We start from the raw sequence: 19,110 nt of genomic DNA, 5'->3' as shown, positions 1-19,110 counted from the left end.
TTTTGGTAAAACACTGGTCCAAACCTAAATGTTTACCAATATGAAAAGAGCAATATATATTATATTTACCTATCTCATATAATGGAGTACAAAGTAGATCAATATATATTAGCATAGAAAATGCCTATGTATAGGGAAAATAATAGTTTACAGAATAATACATTTCTATGACCTTATTGTTATGAATTATATACAATAGTTGTATGTATGTTTATAAGAATAGAAGAAAGCTTAGGAGGATATACATAAATCATTTGCTGTGATTAAATAGGGTAAACTTACAGGGAGCTTTCATTGCATACTTTTAACATTTTAATAGTATTTGAATTTCCTTTATTAAAAGCATATATAATATTATAAATAGTGATATAAAGCGTTTTCATTTTGGAACAAAGTAACCGAATGATAGAAAAATAATTTCTCATAGTTTATATCTTGAAAACATTGTTCCTCAAATTTAATGAACAAAAATGTCACTGGATGAGAGAGTTTACTTATAATGCAGGATTGCAGGTTCTACCCTGGATAAGTAATAATGCATATTTTATAAACTCATGAGGTCTGGAGCAAGGCACGGGAAGCAGATGTTTAAGAAGTACAACAGCTAGTTTGATGTTGGGGGGTTTCTGCACCCCATAGTTAGGAAACTCTGAATTCTGCAATAACATTATGGTTAAGCAGTATAAGGCTCAATCAGAGATAAAGCAAATGCATATTTTATGTAAATATATTGATGGCAACTGGGAAAAATTATTGGTCCTAATGTGTGTGTTTTCTCTGTTTATCAGAGACAAATGAAAGCACAGAGACACTCAGAGAAAAGCTGCCAATAGCAACACATATTTCAAGTGGAGAGCAACAGCTCACCTGCTTCTTTCAGGGGCCCAAAGGAAAGCTGCCATTGGAAGGCACTTGACGAGACGATCTGTGTCCCAGCATTAGTATCATCATTCCCAGGTGAAGGAGAGGAGAGAGCTGCTCTGTGTCATAACCTTGTTCTTAATGCTACTCAATACGTTTTTACCTGCCTGAGGTCAAAGACCCTTGATGCAATTTACTTTGAATCCAAATTGGAAATAATGAAAATACTTTCATAGGAAAATTGATAAGCTGGTGTGAAAATCAGAATTTTTAATGTCATGCAGAGAGAGTCTGAGAGGTTGGTTTTCCTCAAAGAAGTGATAAAGGTAAATGCTTTACAGGACAAAGTGAAAGAGGGAGAAGAATATTTATGATAAGGCAGAGAAGGAAAAGCAATTTCCAATAAGAAAAAGGCAAGAATGCCTCAAGAAGCTAACGAAGAAAAACAGTGAGAAGAAGACTCATCGTGTCTCACAAGATAGGAAATGGGAAAGAAAATAAATGTAGGGTCTAAGATGAATCAGGAGTGTATTGTACCAAATCATGAAGTAGAAGTAATAATGCATATTTTATAAACATGTTTCCCAAATATTCACAGAGAGAAGCAAATGACAGACATGTACAAATGCTGAACTAGAATTGGAAGAGAAAAAAATCAAAATCAAATTGTGTGTGTCTGGAAAGGGAAGAAAATAATAAAAACAACAACAACATAGTATTTTCATGTAAGAATTGACTCTAACTTCTTACTAATGTTAATATGTATGCAGATACTGACTCAGCCCTACCAGCTGGGGATCAGATAGAAAGAAATAAAAATTTCTGCCCCTAGACTAGAGAGAACAGATTCTACTAATCAGAAAACCAGGCAGCCGCCTCTCTATCACATGCCTACCAAAATAATTCATAGGGAACAAGTATGTCAGTGCTCACAGCATCCTCTACAGGCATTCCTCTGATGAGACCACTGAGGAAACAGAAGGAGCCAGTGGAGTTGAGGTCCAATTTCTACCACACTGTTCCCTAAAGGGCTAAATATCTAGAGATGGGCTAAATGACTGGACCAGACTGAGGTTTCCAAAGTGGCCTCAATACATTTTTAAAGAAATTTCTGAACCAAGTGGAGTTGGGCTTGTGAAGAATCAGTATGATTAAGGAGAAATAAGTCATATTTTCTTTGCAAAATGGAAGGTGATGTTAATGAATATTAACTCCTATGCAGGAGGAAATTTGAAAACCAAGGAGGGATGTCAGGAAGCAGAAAGAGAAAATGAGAAATAAATCAACAAGGTTGGTTCAATGTTTTAAAATACTTCATAGTTTTGACCTTCCTCCCACCTCAAGTTTAGACAAATGTGGGACAGGAACCCAGGCATTTTACCTCCTCACTTTTCCTCTGCATACTTCTTTCTATACTCCCTCAACACTATCCACTAGGTTTTTCACCTTTTTAGTACCACAGCCTTCTGCTTGCTCCTCTGCACAGATTTAAAACTCTGAAGTCTAGTCTAGAAAATAGTGCTCTCGATTGGTAAATAAATAAGATAAAGTAACTTAGAAAGTTATTTTCTCTCCTAACAAAATTTCAAGGCCAATTTTCTTGCTGTGAATGTTCAAAAAACAAAAATCCAGTTTTGGATATTAGAAGCTGTATTACCTTTTTCCCTTTTCCCTTCCCATTGTAATTATAATAGTAATTCCTCATTATTGGCCCTTCAACATTCCCCATCCCAGGAAGACAGATGGCTCAGGCCTATGAAAGAAAAAGTCACATTTTCATAAATATATAATGGAATTATTAACTTTTAGTACTTTCCCATTCCTTTAAATGTTCAAGGAGAACATTCTTTTCCAGTGACAAGGGCCAAGAAAAACCCAAAGGCATTTGATATGATCTAGCATTGCTAATTTAGTGTGAGTCTGCTTTGCCATATTTATAACGGGTTTTGGATCCTGTTCATATTTCCTACTATTCCATTTGCTTTCCTTTTAGGCAGAGGTAACATCTTCCTGTCTCAGAGTAAGATCTGTTCGCATGAAAACAAATCTCAAGTTCAGGACAAATTGCTGATGGGATCAGGCCCCTCAGCTACAGCAAAAGCCAGAAGAGGGACTGGACCACAGGCTAGCACTTCCTCCTGCCCATGACCCTGACACCACATCAGAGAAGAAAGAGGAAGGGGGAAGCCCGGTGCATCCAACTGCCTGTCCCGCTTGCCTCAGCATGAGAGTGCAGAGGCAGCGGCAAGATCAGCATCTACAATGAGTGGCCATACCTCAGTGGTCTAGGCAGAACCCGTTTAAAATGCCCATAGGACTAGCATCACAGGAGAAGCAACTGTGTTTCTCATTAATCACAAATTACACATTCAGGACAGTTTCTCTCTGTAGCTACACAATTGATATCCTATAAAAACTGCATTATCTTGTACTAGCCTAAGTAACGGTGTGCAAGACAACCTTCCTTCCTTCCTTCATTCCTTCGTTCCTTCCTTCCTTCCTTCCTTCTCTCTTTTTTTTTTTTTTTTTTTTTGGAGTTTCCCTCTTGCTGCCCAGGCTGGAGTGTAATGGCGTGACCTTAGCTCACTCAAACTGCCTCCCAGGTTCAAGCAATTCTCCCACCTCGGCCTCCAGAGTAGATGGGATTACAGGCACCCACCACCATACCCAGCTAATTTTTTGTCTTTTTAGTAGCGACAGCATTTCACCATGTTGCCCAGGCTGGTTGCGAACTCCTGATCTCAGGTGATCCACCAGCCTTGGCCTCCCAAAGTGCTGTGATTACAGGCATGAGCCACCACACCAGGCCAAGTATATTTCAATATGAAAGACTCATGAGATTTCAAGCACATGAAAATGAACTTACCATCCAGTAAAGTTTCACAACATACTTTCCATAGCTATTGAACAAAGGCATATGACCCTTCACAGCCTTGCACAGAGAGTATATGTGTTCCCAGGGCTTCCAGGGGAGAAGAGGAGGTTCCCCTGAGGTCCCCTTAAAATAGTTGCTCAAAATTCCTCCATTGAAGATCTTCCACACTGCATAGATTTCACTGATAATCCACCTCATCAGCTAGAGACCAAAAACATTAGTGTTAATTGGTTATTTTTCAGTTGTAGGTACTGTAATTTAGGAAGAAATACAGTAAAAAGAAATCCACTTCCAAGAATAATATCAAATTATACATATTATGTATTCCATACTTTCATTTCTGATCTACAGAATAAAATTGTAGGTCTTGCTTTTGTTTTCGGGAAATACAGTCACAATACAAACTAAAATGTCTCATACTAAACATACTCGTAGCTAAGAAAGCTGTCTGCTGAAGTAAACTGTGGGTGATTTGGCATCGACTTCTATTTGACACTGACATTCATATCAGTGGTGTGTGTGTGCGTGTGAGAGAGAGAAATCTTCTGATAATTGTGACAAATGAGTGAGCTACTCTTTGGTAAATGTTGAGATATTTGAGAAGGATATTATCTCTTGTATGTCAATAGGACCAATTAGAGAAGGGATGAGATCTAAAAGAATTAAAATGGGGTAGACATGTAAATATACTGTAAATTCCATATGTCATGGGTTGATCTGTAACTGTTGAAATGCTCTAAGTAAAACGTCCCCTTGCAGTGTTTTTAACAGGCAGCAAGGCCCAGTGGGTCGATGGACTTCAGAGTGGAAACAAAGACCAAAATTTGAATCCTCTTTCAGATCTTCACAGCCTTCTGCTTTTGAGAAAGTTGCTTCCACCTCGTAAGTTGCAGTTCCTTATCTGTAGAACGTAGATAATAGTAGCTATTTTTCAGCATTTTTTTGTGAGGACTAGAAGCAGTATGTAAGAAATCTCTAGGTCACAGTGGCTGTTCAATAAAGCCATTGTTACCTCAGTAGTATCTGATTTTCTGAAATATTCATCTCATGTTTAACTGCCTGGTTTATAAGGAAATTAAATATTTAATATTGGCCTTATATGATTTATGTTTCTCTTAATTTGAGTTATCTAGAAAATTCTTAATGTTTGGTAAAGTAGAAAAAGACAAAGCAGGTATCCTCCTGTATATCTGGAAATTTTATTGTAGAATATTTTATACTTTCCTTCCCTTGAAAAATGAAAAGCTAAAGTCTAAGTGGGTTTAGGATTCAAAAAATAGGTGTATTTTATACTAAAACATAAAACATATTAGAGATAATTTTATACTAATATGTATAACTGGTTGAAGAAATATAACATTTTGATTTTAATATTGGTCAAGATATTGAAGATAAGAAAAAGTATTTCAAGCAATATTGACTATGCCTCACTCCTCTGAGTCTTAGGAGAAAATAAGTTTTAAAAGTTCTTGTTTCTGATTTAATTAACGTAGAGGAGTGGAACAGGCCTGCTTGTATGGATAAAACCCGACCCAACATGGGGCGGGGAGGTGGGGAGTAGGAGGTGGGGGGATGAGTTCCCACCAGAAGTAGGACAGCTGTATTGCAATCCAAGTACACCCCAATTTCCCTTGCACTATCACATCATACAACATCACTATACCCGCCCTCTTGATGTGGCATAGGACAAGATGGGCAGCCACTTCATGTCCAATGCTGGTCATATGGATCCCAAGGGGAAAAGCCCAGAGGGAGAGAGTACAGCTACTCTGAGACCGGGGGCAGGAGAATAGAGGCTCACTAAACTCAGGTAAAGAGACTTCATTTTCCTTTTGAACGTTGGTGTGTAAAATACTGTTACCTTAAGTGAAATAAGCCAAACAAAGACAAACAACTGCATGATTTCACATATATGTGGAATCTAAAAATACAGAAGTCTGAGAAACGGACAGAGAAATGGTGGTTACCAGGGTCTGGAAGGAGGGGGATATGGGGAAGATGTTGGTAAGGGGTACAAAGTTTTAGTTCTGAAAGATAAGTTATGGAGATCTACTTGCAACAATGCAGCTGTAGTTAACAATATTGTATTGTATACCTGAAATTTGCTCAGAGAATAGATCTTCAGTGTTCTTAACACACATATATACATACACAATAACACACACAATAATACACAATATTAACTGACACACACAATAACTGAGTTGATGTTTATGTTGATTAGCTTAATTGTGATAAATATTTAACAATGTATATCAAATCATCAAGTTGTATACCTTAAATATATACAATCTTTGGCCAGAAACAGGGGCTGATGCTTGTAATCCCAGCACTTTGGGAGGCCGTGCGGGAGGATTGCTTGAGCCCAGAAGTTCGAGACCAGCCTGGAAAATGTGGTGCGATCTCATCTCTACCAAAAATTTTAAAATTAGCTGGGGGTGACGGCACATCCCTGTAGTCCCAGCTACCAGGAATCTGAGGTGGGAGGATCATTTTTAGCCCAGGAGGTTGAGACTGCACTGAGCTGTGTTCACACCACTGCACTCTAGCCTGAGCAACAGAGCAAGACTTTGTCTCAAACACCAACCCCCATATATATTTTTCAATGTTATATATGTATATATAATACCAAAACTTGAAGGTGAACAAGGGAGAGTTGAAATCGACTGTCTGGGAATGGTTTAAGTAGGACTGGAAGGCAATTCATGATGAGACTTTAGTTCATATTTCTGTACATACCTCACTGCAGAGTAAATGTTCATTTGCTGAAAATAAGTCAAACGTTATTTCGTTTTTCACAACTACCGGAGTCTGAAAAAAATATATATATAGGTATATATTACTCCTTAAGAAAAATAATAAAAAAGTAATTTAATGAAACAGTTTTAATCCATTTATGCCTGAGGTTGCAATTTTTTGAATTTTTGCAATCAGACCTTGGCGATGACCTTGAGCAGTAGGATATAAATAACTCCTACCTGCTTAATGTTCCAATAATGGAACACTAGGCATAAATCGGTTGGTGCTGGAAATAGGCCAACCTGATTCAACCTGTTTGAAGACAATTTTTTCATGAACCAAGGAGTCAGGGATGGTTTGTGGATGATTCAAGCACATTACATTTATTGTGCGCTTCATTTCTACTATTATTCCATTGTAATATATAATGAAATAATTATACAACTCACCACAATGTAGAATCAGTGGGAGCCCTGAGCTTGTTTTCCTGCAATTAGATAGTCCCATCTGGGGGTGACTGGAGACAGTGACAAATCATCAGGCATTAGATTTTCATAAGGAGTGCACAACCTAGATTCCTCACATGCATGCGCAGTTCACAATAAGGTTCACACTGCTATGAGAACCTAATGCTGCTGCTGATCTGACAGGAAGCAGAGCTCAGCTGATAATGCAAGTGATGTGGAACGGCAGTGAGTACAGATGAAGCTTTGCTTGCTCGCCCGCCGCTCACCTCCGGCTGTGTGGCCCGGTTCCAAACAGGTCACAGATTGGTACTGGTCCATGGACCAGGGTTGGGGACCACTGCTTTAAAATCTAAATTAACCACTGAAGCTAAACCTGAAAACTTAGTTAACAACTGATAGCAGGGAAAATATCTTCATCTTGGATGACTAATATTAGCCTATTAGCTTTTCTCCCATTTAATTATTATTGTCTATTTTGTTAGTGTTAAATTTTTGTTTGAGATTGTGATAGCTTTTTAAAATCTAGTTCAAGTTAATATCCTGTTAGATTAAAAAATTATTTTGATGGTCATTATTTAATTAGTACACATCTAAATCAGGTACCAATAAATAATAATAAAGTAAAACTAATAGGGAAATGCCAATTGTAACTTTTAAAAATTGAGCTATAATTCATATCAAGTATATATATTTAACATACCAAATTAACATGAAAATGGTTTTGATTACAGAATCAAGTTTTTAAGGAAGTTAACATCATCAATTACTTTTACTCATCTATACAAGTAGCATCTTGAAAAGTCAATAAAAAAAGTTAGAGAAAAATTTACCTAAAACTGCCTTAAAGGCGTAAATTGACTCTGCAGATCATAAATTATAAACATAGTTTCTTCTGGCTTGACTGACTGTGATGGAATGCTTCTGAAATGCCCCCATACTTCAGTGATTACCAAAGTTGATAATCTATACATTAATAAGTATTAGATACCTAAAGTTTGCAGTATTAGTCTTGATAGCCTCCTGCTGACAAGTGAAAAGTAGAAATTAAGTTTGTAAAATACAACAAATGTTAAGGCAGAGGTCTCTACAATGGCATTTTCACACTTCTACTGCCTATACCTGTACCTGGGGCAGGATAAATCTTCAGACATCCTAATCTATTCAATATATTCAGTGCTCAAGGGTCTGGGCCACTCGTTTCTAGTTCTTAGAAATAAACAGGTCTGGTAAATTATTCTGTGATCAGAACTTGTTAACCTTCTTGGTTGGAAGGGCTCATGTTTATTCTGCTATCCTAAATTCAGGATTTTAAGGTACTTTATGATAGTGTAATCGAGTAGCTTAGCTTCAAAATGCATTTTGAAACTTTTTTTCCTTTATTTCTGTTAGCCATAAAATACACTGTAAAATTTAGTTTCCCTCCTTTCCCACCAGGCATCCCGATGCACAGTGCTCACTTATCTAATTATGCACTTGCTTAAAAATCCCAGGGGCTACTTTTGAAACAAACCAGGCATAGAGATCCAGCTGCAGAATTCTCCTGCTTAAGTGGAGTTATGAACGATTAGTCTACCATTATCAGGCCAAAGTCAAGATGATGTCAATGATATCAACCAGACCTGCAGAGGGGCAAATATTCAAGATAGCCATTGGAAGAGACTTGCAGACCTGCATCCTCCTGGACATGTTTCGCCTACCATGTTTTCCCTCTTAAACTCTCTCAATTAACCCCCAAAGCAAAAAATTGTCTTTTAAGGGCATAAGCCTGGCCATTCCCCAACTTCTAGCATTTGAATACAGTTACTTTACTTTCACCACATCTTGTTTCTTGTGTTCTGGCCTCTGGGCAGTAAGCAGCCAAACTTGAGTCAGTTACTAATTTGGTGCCCTTTGTGAAAAACTGTGTGTTTCAAGTGACTCAACCTGTATGCCTGGTTTCCAATGAGTGGAGCAATTGCTGGCAGCAGTGTGCCAGGGATTATTTGTTAACGCTACCAGTCAGGGCAGGGGCCACTTGCAAATGCCAGCAGCTCATGGCTAGTTGTCCCCAAACCTAGCCAGCAGTTACCAAGACTGCCTTTGTCTCAGGGAATTTCCCTTCCCTCCTTTTCATGGCATCAGCTTTTGCTATCATTCTCTGTTGGTGTAAGGAAAGCAACACCTGGGAAGTCAACAGGCTCCAAGAACTGGGTAAGTCAACTGGAATGCACCTGAAAATCCTCTGTCTCTGCCATCTGGTTTCTCTAGCTGTTTGCCGTAGTGTAGGTCATCTGTGCTGCTGTGTTGGCCTCTGTGACATCTGGACTTAATGCAGGACAATTAAACTGTGGTGCTGTCTGCGTTTGAGACAAGGTCTCATGATATGTCTCCAGTATCATCTTTCAGGGATCAGTTTGGGGTGCTCCATCTGTGTCAGATCCATTCACGTTTGTGTCTGTTTAGTCTCACCCCTACTTCTGAGGGTGCTTTGGAATGGTCTCAATTGCACCAGCCAAGACCAGGTCCATCTGATTGTCAGAATGCAACAAAACAGGCTTCTCCTCACTAGGGGACAAACTCTTTCCAAAATCCTGGCCCCTGATTTTTTGCAGGCACTCAGGAGTATTTACTGTATCTGTGTCAAGCTTTGTGCGGGGAAAAAAAAAAAAAACATGTGAATTATTTTCTAGTCTACCTGAGACTCTAGCTGGTTACACACTGTAGCTTGCTTGTGTGAAAATTTTAAAACCGATGGACAAATTACAGTAAAAAAGAATCAGAGCTCAAATACTTAACCTGCAACTTTAGAGTTAAGTAGAACCTTCTATAGCTCTCTATTTATTTTTCTTTTCTGCCTGTTTTGAATCTGCTGTTATTAAGCTACTGGTGTTGATATAAAACATATGATTTCAAGGTTATTCGGACATTTTATTTTTCTTATATAGTTCATCCAGTCTCAGCTAAAACGTAAACAATGGAAACTCATTTAAAACTGAAAGCAAAAGGATAAAACATGTTTTTAAAAATGGAAATGGCTTTATCCAAAATTTTGGTCCAGAGCTATTACAGGATTACTTACCAGGGCAAACAAAGTTTAGCCATGTGGACAGGTCTCAGTTTTCTCAAAAATAAGATGGATCCAGTTATCTTTTATTGACCACTGAGTTTTTGATGTTCTCTCATGGCTAGAGTCCTGAGATAAAAACTACTGGATCTTTGTGTGTGTGTGCATGTGTGTTTGTGTATACATACACACATATACATATACCTGTTTAGATATGTTTATGTATATGTACATGTATTATGCTATTTGTTGTGTCTAACATACTACCAAACTGGCTTATGAATAAATGAGTATTCATAAAATAAGTCCAAATGCTTTTCAAGTTCAAATGAATCTTTGGTAAATAAAACTTGTTTAAAAATTATTAGTACAATAAAAAGCCAGGGAAGGTGGCTCACACCTGTAATCTCAACACTATGGGAGGTGAAAGTGGGCAGATCACTTGAGCCTAGGATTAAGAGACCAGCCTGAACAACATGGCAAAACTCTGTATCTACAAAAAATAGAAAAATTAGCTGGGCATGATGGTGTGTGTCTATGGTCCCAGGAACTTGTGAGGCTAAGGTAGAAGGACCACCTGAGCCCAGGAGGTTGAGGGTGTCATGAGCTATGATCATTCCACTGCCCTCCAGCCTGGGCAAGACTGAGATCCTGTCTCAAAAAAAAACTTAATAAGATAAAACTAAAAATGTCTTCAGAATCATCAGCATACATTTTTGTCTAGATATGTTTTATGTTTGCCTCTGCTAGTTATTTTAAGGTGTCAGAGTTTGGCACAAAGATTGTGAGACTATCAGCGAGCCAAAAACAAAACAATCTTTGTTTGTGTGACTTTTTTTTTTAAACAAATAAGACTAACTTAATATTGTTGTTTCAATAAAAATGACTAAATCTTCTGAGTTATCAGCAAAATGCCCATGTATTTCACTTTAAGATTCTTATTTAGGTGAATAACCAATGTTCACAGACTTGATAAATGGTTAGAAAAAAAACTTTAAATGATGACTACCTTTGTTTAATATCTCAGTTTTCAAGACTAATCTATTATACACTGTTAAAAATTTAAAAAGAGTACATAAAAATGAGATAAATGCTTGGAGGAAGATTTTTTGTGTAATTTAAAATCTTAAAATTATTTTGGATGCTCATTGGATATCTGGGTCATTTCCAACTAAAAGAGGGTTTAATATAAAAAAAATACAAGTTTCTAAAATTTGTAAAATGGTTTCATTTATGAGATACTAACATCTGATGAATAGTTAAGGATTTCTTGCTGCTTAGGTTTTCATGAAAATTTAACATTACTAAAACTATAAATTTTAGTTAATATATAATTCCATACATTGTGTTCTTATTTAAAAATAATTTTATATAATTTAGGGGTTATTTACAAGTTTTTTATTTAAAAAGGTGACTTATATGGTTTGGCTCTGTGTCTCCATCCAAATCTAATGTTGAACTGTAATTCCAAATGTTGGGGGAGGAGCACAGTGGGAGGTGATTGGATCATGGGGGCAGATTTCTTCCTTGCTGCTCTCCTGATCATGAGGGAGTTCTCATGAAATTTGATGGTTTAAAAGCTTATGCACTTCCCCCTTACTCTCCCTCTCTCCTGTCACCATGTGAAGAAGTGCTTTCTTCCCCTTCACCTTCTGCCATGATTGTAAGTTTCCTGAGGCCTCCCTAGCCATGCCTCCTATACAGCCTGTGGAACTGTGAGTCAATTAAACCTCTTTTCTCCATAAATTTCCCAGTCTCAGGTATGTCTTTATAGTAGCGTGAGAATGGACTAATACAGTGGCTGGACACAGTGGCTAATGTTTGTAATCCTAGCACTTTGGGAGGTCAAGACAACAGGATCACTGGAGTACAGGAGTTCAAGACCAGCCTGGGCAACATAGTGAGATCCTATCTCTGAAAGTAAGATAAAGTAAAAAAAAAAAAAGTAAATAAAAGAGAGGTATTTATATAAATATGAAAGTATATTTTTGGTTAAAAAAGGTTATAAAACATAATTTTATGTAAAAACTTAGATGGTAAATTTTTGGCCTAAAATAAAATGACTTATTATTTAAAAAAGAAAACCACATAAAACAAGAAAGTCCAAACATGTCATATATGATCTGTGTAAGTTGTGACAATGTACATAAATTATTTTCTAGAGTCTTTCTAAAATTGGACCCCTATGTTAAAAAAAGGTTTTCTTAAGGTATTTATTTGTGCTCAATAAAATTACTATAAGTTTTTATTTATATTCTATTATTTATTTTAAAAACTTATCAGAATCATATCTCAAAAATTCAACTTTGTTGTTTGTTTTGCTGCTTTCAACTCTTTGTCCCTTTCAGAAGGACTGAGATGATAACTTTCTCCTTCAGCTTTTTCATCAGATCCTGTAACTTTTTTCATCTGGTTCTAGTTGTTGTTGTGGCCTGATGCTAAAATGTTTTATCTTAAAAATAAAATAAATGTAATACAATAAAGTATAAAGTAAACGCAATGTTTTCCAAAACTATAACTTGATTTTGTACTCTTGGCTTTTTAAATATGTCTAAATTTTTCAGTGAAATCACAAAACTTCTCATGCAATTACTAACAATTGTGTATTCCCCTACTATACTCACAACCTTGAACACACTTTTCCTGTGTCTGATTCAATTCAAGTATTTTTTTTTTTCATCATGCTTGACTTCCAGGTTATCTAAATGGGTTTTCCGTAAGGAAAATCAATCACACTAAAAAAGATTTCTCTTTGCCTTTTGGGCAACTGGCTTTAAAAAAATAAGATTTTATATTTTATCAAGATAATTCCTATGTTATTATTATTAGATTTTTGATTACATAAAACTCTGAGATTAAAAAGAGTTAAGGTTTTTACATTCATGTAATCTTTTATATTGCCTTTAAAGTCTTTTAACTATCAGGCCCATGATTCCATTATTGTTTGTTTGTTTGTTTGTTTTTGAGACAGGGTCTTGCTCTGTCACTTGGGCTGTAGTGCAGTGGTCCAATCTCAGTTCACTGAAAACTCTGCCTCCCAGGTTCGAGTGATTCTTGTGCCTCAGCCTCCGGGGTAGCTGGGATTACAGACATGCATTACCACACCTGGATAATTTTTGTATTTTTAGCAGAGACATAATTTCACTGTGTTGGCCAAGCTGGTCTCAATGATCCACCCACCTCAGCCTCCCAAAGTGCTCAAAGTGCTGGGATTACATGAATGAGCCACCATAGCCAGCGTGTGATTCTGTTTTGATCAAATGTTTTGAGCCCTTTAACATCTTTGACAAATGTCATCAGAAGTTAAATTCTTCTAAATTAAGTCTCAGATTTGTTGTTGAAACTTATCAAAAGTATAAAAATTAGTCACTACAAGGTTGTAAAATATTTTTACAATTTCCAGTCAAGTCATGGACTACTATCAATACCTTCACCCCACTGAAAGATTTCTTATCAGGTGCTATTAACTAATCCTTCTGCTGTTAAGTTACAGAGTCTTGCCTCCTGGGCACACAGATGCCTAAACAGCTGATAGCTCAATGCGTAAAACTTAAAGACAGGTCAATTTGGTATCCTTGCTTTTTGACTTTAATTTTGGGCTCTTATATTACTTAAAAGGGTTTTAATAATTAATAAACACCTGCCCACCTCCATTCGTATCTTGCCTAAAATGGGTAATTGGCTGTAAGTCTTTAGACTCTAAGTCCCTTGACCAGAGGGGTGCCACCAAGGAACATGATGGCCTGGCACAGGTAGTCACACCAGCCTGACATTAATATGAACCAAAATAAAACCTTGACCATTGATACTGCCTCTGGCATATCTTGCCCAAAAAGGAAAGGGGGAATATATACTAAAAAGTAAAATCCTAAGGCTTCCCTAACTTACTGGGCAGACCCACCTCCTTGACCAAAGGAACCTGAGGAAAAAGACTTTTATGTTTATCCAAATTTAAAACAGCATCATCTTGTGCAATTCATACCCGTTATTTGTATGAAATGTAAACCATGTACTTATATTGAGCAGAGACTGAATATTGTTAGTAACACATTAATATTAAGTACATTATATTAATATCACAGAATTTATATTCTTCATGTCAATGTTATCTAATACTATAAGTAACTTAAAAGCATGGTTCATATATATTTGATTTATTTTATTTCAAATATCGTATAAGTAGGCATTCAAAAAATACTCTGGTAGGTAGAATATTATTTTTGCATTTTAGTGAATCTTTGAATTTAGATTCATCTGATTTACTCAACTAGTAAGAGTACTTGAAAAATATGATGGATATATTATATTTTCTTGAATTAGTAGCAGTTCTAATGAGGCTAAAACTTTTAGGAATAAAATAAATTTTATATATATACATAATTTTAATGGATTCCACAAATGTACAGAACAATCAGGTTTATTACCATCATTTGACTACTTCTAAATCATTTCGCCCACTGGTTTCCTATGAATTAGGTGAAAATAATAGCAGATTCAAGGAAGGACAAAGGCATTAGTGGTAATTTAACCCTTGGAAAATCTAAATATATTCAAACTAACATGGCTGTTATTAAGATAGTCCAGTATGTTTAAAGATTTAATCTCTGTAAGTGCTATTTAAAAATGAAAGTTTATTGAGTGATGTTCCAGTCAATATGATTCAAGTGGTTGGGTGTGAGATCCAGAAACTAATGTATTCTCTGGAAAATACTTCAAGAATCCCTGAAATAGAGATATCTAAGTGCAAAACTCTTGGGCCGGAAAATTAATGCTAATAAACACAGGAGAAAACAGATCTCCATCCTATGAATGTTCATGCAAAGAAGCAGAAAGAAGTGTGTCAGTCAGAAATTAAGGAATAACTTCATACACAACATTTTAAGTGATAATGTAACACTTTGGAGAGAAGAAGAAAAGTAAAGGCTCTAAACAAAAATTCAATAATATCTCAGAAGCCAGTACAAGAAATATTAAACTATATTGATAAACATTTATTTTTGATTAGTTGCCAAAAAGCAATTACTTTTTTTACTGAATGCCACAAGAGAAACTTACCCTAAATCATAACAAAAATGCAATTTTTATCACTAGGATAATACATCCACATAGTAAGTATTTTATTTAATAGAAAAAACTTTCTTACCCGACTAAATAAAATATCCTGTGGACGTTTCCAGGAATAAATTTTCAACGATGGTGGTAACTCAATCTTTCCTTCAGGGTCTTCAAAAAAATGCTATATAAAAATAAATTGAGTTTTTTCTCCATATTGTTTTATTAAAATAAAAACAACTAAATTTTAATAAAAAAGAAATAAATTGATTTGGTCAATCAATAAGCCTTTACAAAGCAGTTTGCATCCTTGTCGTAAGAGCTAATTCGTGGAGTATTTTAAAAATACTGAATTTAACAATAATGTATGTAATTTACATATACTCATTGATTACATGTAATATGCTCATTGATTTTTGAGCTGCATTTTGATTATATATGAGGTAGCCCAAACAAGCATGAGATGCTTTGGAAAATAAATTAGATATGGCAGGAAAGCAATTTACGATGGGCCAGACATGGCCACATTCTCCATTGAAAAAATTTTTTTACTTGAATGTAGAAGATTTAAAAATATTTATTTAATTTTCAACTATTAGAATCATAAACAAGATTATATATAAATAAAACTTGGATGTTTGACCTGATTTTCATTTATTAATTTTAAAAATTAATCTCTTACCTTTGAGATAATTATAGATTCATATACAGCTGTATGAAATAATACAATGGGTTCTTGTATTCCCTTTACCCAATTTCTCCAAGTGTAACATCTTGTGAAACTGTAAGCAGTATCACAACCAGGATATTGACATAGACGGTCAAGATATAGAACAATTTTATCACCACAAGTACCATTCCTATGCTTTTTCATAGCCATACCTATGCTTCCACTCCCCATCCCATACCCCATCCCTAACACCTGGCAGAAATTCCTCTGATCTCTATTTCTATAATTTTGTCATTATATACCAAATGTCTACATAACATTCAGTAATGTTATATAGATGAAATCACACCATATGTGGTATAATTGTAAGGAAGTATGAAATCCTTTGGATTGGTTTTGCTTCTGTCTGTATAATTCTCTGGAGATTCATCCAAGTTGTTTCAGGTATCAATAGTTTGTTTTTGTTTATTGCCGAGTAATATTTCATGTATAGACATTTGTTTTTTCACCAATTGTTTATTGAAGAACATCTGGGCTGTTTCCAGGGTTGGGCTATTACCAATAAAGCTGCTGTTAACACCTGCATAACATAAGTTTTCATTTATCTAAGATAAATGCCCAAGAAAGCAATTAATTCATTAATTTTTGAACTCTTATTATGGGTCAATTAGTGAGCTCTGGAGAAAGAATAATATCCAAATGCATACTCTCAAATGCTAGCAATCTAGTAAGTTAGAAGTGCTTCAGGCAAGTACTATGTAAGAGTTCTTCTTATAAAACATAACATTAAAATTGCCAAGTTATAAATGAAATTGCTTCAGGAATATAAACTATCTGTACAGGATAAAGAGCAACTAAGCTTCACCTGAGTTAATAAGGACAGGGATAAATAAATACTGTTTTGTGATTTTCATAGTAATCACGTTTTTACCCTAAGTCTGGTGTGGCCTGAGAAACAGGTTATATTTGAGGGCATTGTGTACAGTCCGAACATTGTAAGTATATACGTTTATCTGAAGATGTAGTTTATTGTCACCTTTAAGATACTGGAATAATCTGAATGAAGACAAAGCATATGTCAACATCCAGGCAAGATTCTCAAAAAGCGAATCATCGAAAAATTGACTGAATTTCCAGGAGCTGTTGCTACACTTCTGGGGTTTTCTCACATCATTTTCCCCTCCTTTATTGCAAATATTTAGTTGTTTTAAAGTTCCTTATCTAACAATGCCAAAATCTAAAGTGTTCATGGATCAATTTCTATTATTTGATTTCTCTACTTGGTTTTCAGTCACGTGGTTCTATTTCTTTTCATATCTTGTAATTTTTTTTAAAAAAACCTTTTATTTTATAATTGGGGGTACATGAGGAGCTTTGTTCCACAGGTAAACTCATGTCACAGGGGTTTGTTGTACAGATTATTTCATCAGCCGGTTGTTAAGCCTACTACCTAATAGTTATCTTTTCTGCGCCTCTCTTTCTTCCCAGCCTCCCTAATCAAGTAGATCCCAGTGTCTGTTGTTTCCTTCTTGGTGTTTATAAGTTCTTATGATTTAGCTCCCACTTAGAAGTGAGAATGTGTGGTATTTGGTTTTTTGTTCCTGCATTAGTTTGCTAAAGATAGTAGCCTCCAGCTCCATCCATGTTCCCACAAAAGACATGATCTTGTTCTTTCTCATGGTTTCACAGTGTATGCGTACACATAGTGTATATGTATCCATGGTGTATATGTATCACATTTTCTTTATTCAATCTGTCATTGATGGTTATTTAGGTTGCTTCCACGTTTTTTGCTATTGTGAATAGTGCTGCAATGAACATTCACATGCATGTATCTCTACGGTAGAATGATTTATGTTCCTCTGGGTATATAGCCAGTAATAGGATTGCTAGGTCAAGTGGTAGTTCTACTTATACCTCTTTGAGGAATTGACGTAGTGCTTCCTACAATGGTTGAACTATAAGCATTCCTTTTTCTCCATAACCTCACCAGCATCTGTTACTTTTTTTGGCTTTTTAATAATACAAATTCTGATAGAGCTTTTTTCATATGCTTGTTGGCTGCACATATGACTTCTTTTGAGAAGTTCAGGTCTGTTCATGTCATTTGCCCACTTTTAAATGTGGTTGTTTGTTTTTCTCTTGTAAATGTGTTTAAATTCCTTATAGATACTGGATATTAGACCTTGGTCAAGTGTACAGTTTGCAAATGTTTTCTCCCATTCTGTAGTTTGTCTGTTTACTCTGTTGATAGTTTATTTTGCTGTGCAGAAGCTCTTAAGTTTAATCAGATCCACTTGTCAATTTTTGCTTTTGTTGCAATTGCTTTTGGTGGCTTTGTCAAGAAATCTTTGCCCATTTCTATGTCCAGGATGCTATGGTATTGCCTAGGTTGTTTTTCAGGGTTTTTATAGTTTTGGGTTTTACATTTAAGTCTTTATTCCATCGTGAGTTGATTTTTGTGTATGGTGTAAGAACAGGGTCTAGCTTCAATCTTCTGCATATGGCTAGCCAGCTATCTCAGCACCATTTATTGAATGGGGAGGCTTTTCCCCATTGCTTGTTTTTGTCAGCTTTGTCAAAGATCAGATGGTCATAGATGTGTGGCCTTACTTATGGGCTCTCTACTCTGCCTCATTCGTCTATGTGCCTGTTTTCAAATCAGTACCATGCTGTTTTGGTTACTATAGCCTTGTATAATAGTATGGTTTGAAGTCAGGTTGCGTGATTCCTCCAGCTTCTTCTTCTTCTTTTTTTTTTTTTCCTTAGGATTGCCTTGACTATTCGGGCTCTTTTTTCGTTTCACATGAACTTTAAAATAGTTTTTTTCTAGTTCTGTGAAGAATGTCATTGGTATTTTGATAGGGACAGCATTGAATCTGTAAATTACTTTGGGCAGTATAGCCTTTTCAATGATATTGATTCTTCCTATCTATGAGCATGGAATGTTTTCCTGTTTGTTTCTGTTTGAGCGGTTTTGTAGTTCTGCTTGTATAGTTGTTTCACCTCCCTGGTTAGCTGAATTCCTAGGTATTTTCTTCCTTTTGTGACAATTGTGAATGACTTGCCTTTCTGATTTGGCTCTCATTTTGTCTATTGTTGGTGTATAGGAATACTAGTGGTTTTTATACATTGAATTTGTATCCAGCAACTTTGCTGAACAATAGCAACATCAGCTACTGGAGCTTTTGGGACAAGACTATGGGGTTTTCTAGATATGGAATTATGTCGTCTTCAAATAGAGATAGTTTAACTTCCTCTCTTCTTGGATGCACTTTATTTCTTTCTCCCATCTGATTGCTCTGGCTAGGACTTCCAATACTATGTTAAATAGAAGTGGTGAGTGAGGGCATCTTTGTCTTATGGTGGTTTTCAAAGGGGAATGCTTCTGGCTTTTACCCAT

At 35.9% G+C, this 19,110-nt stretch overlaps 1 protein-coding gene across 4 annotated transcripts in view; it reads right to left on the bottom strand.

Annotated features, from left to right (window-relative positions):
* The window catches only part of LOC105488986 (androglobin), a 234,652-nt gene that overhangs the window by 168,192 nt on the left and 47,350 nt on the right, over positions 1-19,110 (bottom strand). For all 4 annotated transcript variants that reach the window (XM_011753533.3, XM_011753534.3, XM_011753535.3 and 1 more), the window contains exons 3-5: positions 15,129-15,221; positions 6,476-6,547; positions 3,728-3,937 (exon numbers count right to left, since the gene is read on the bottom strand). In XM_011753533.3, coding sequence (XP_011751835.2) covers positions 3,728-3,937; positions 6,476-6,547; positions 15,129-15,221 — 375 coding nt within the window. The remainder of the gene's footprint in view (positions 1-3,727; positions 3,938-6,475; positions 6,548-15,128; positions 15,222-19,110) is intronic.

This window comes from Macaca nemestrina, chromosome 5, assembly GCF_043159975.1.
Source record: "Macaca nemestrina isolate mMacNem1 chromosome 5, mMacNem.hap1, whole genome shotgun sequence".
Lineage (NCBI taxonomy): Eukaryota > Metazoa > Chordata > Mammalia > Primates > Cercopithecidae > Macaca > Macaca nemestrina.
This window is presented reverse-complemented; position numbering and strand designations above follow the sequence as displayed.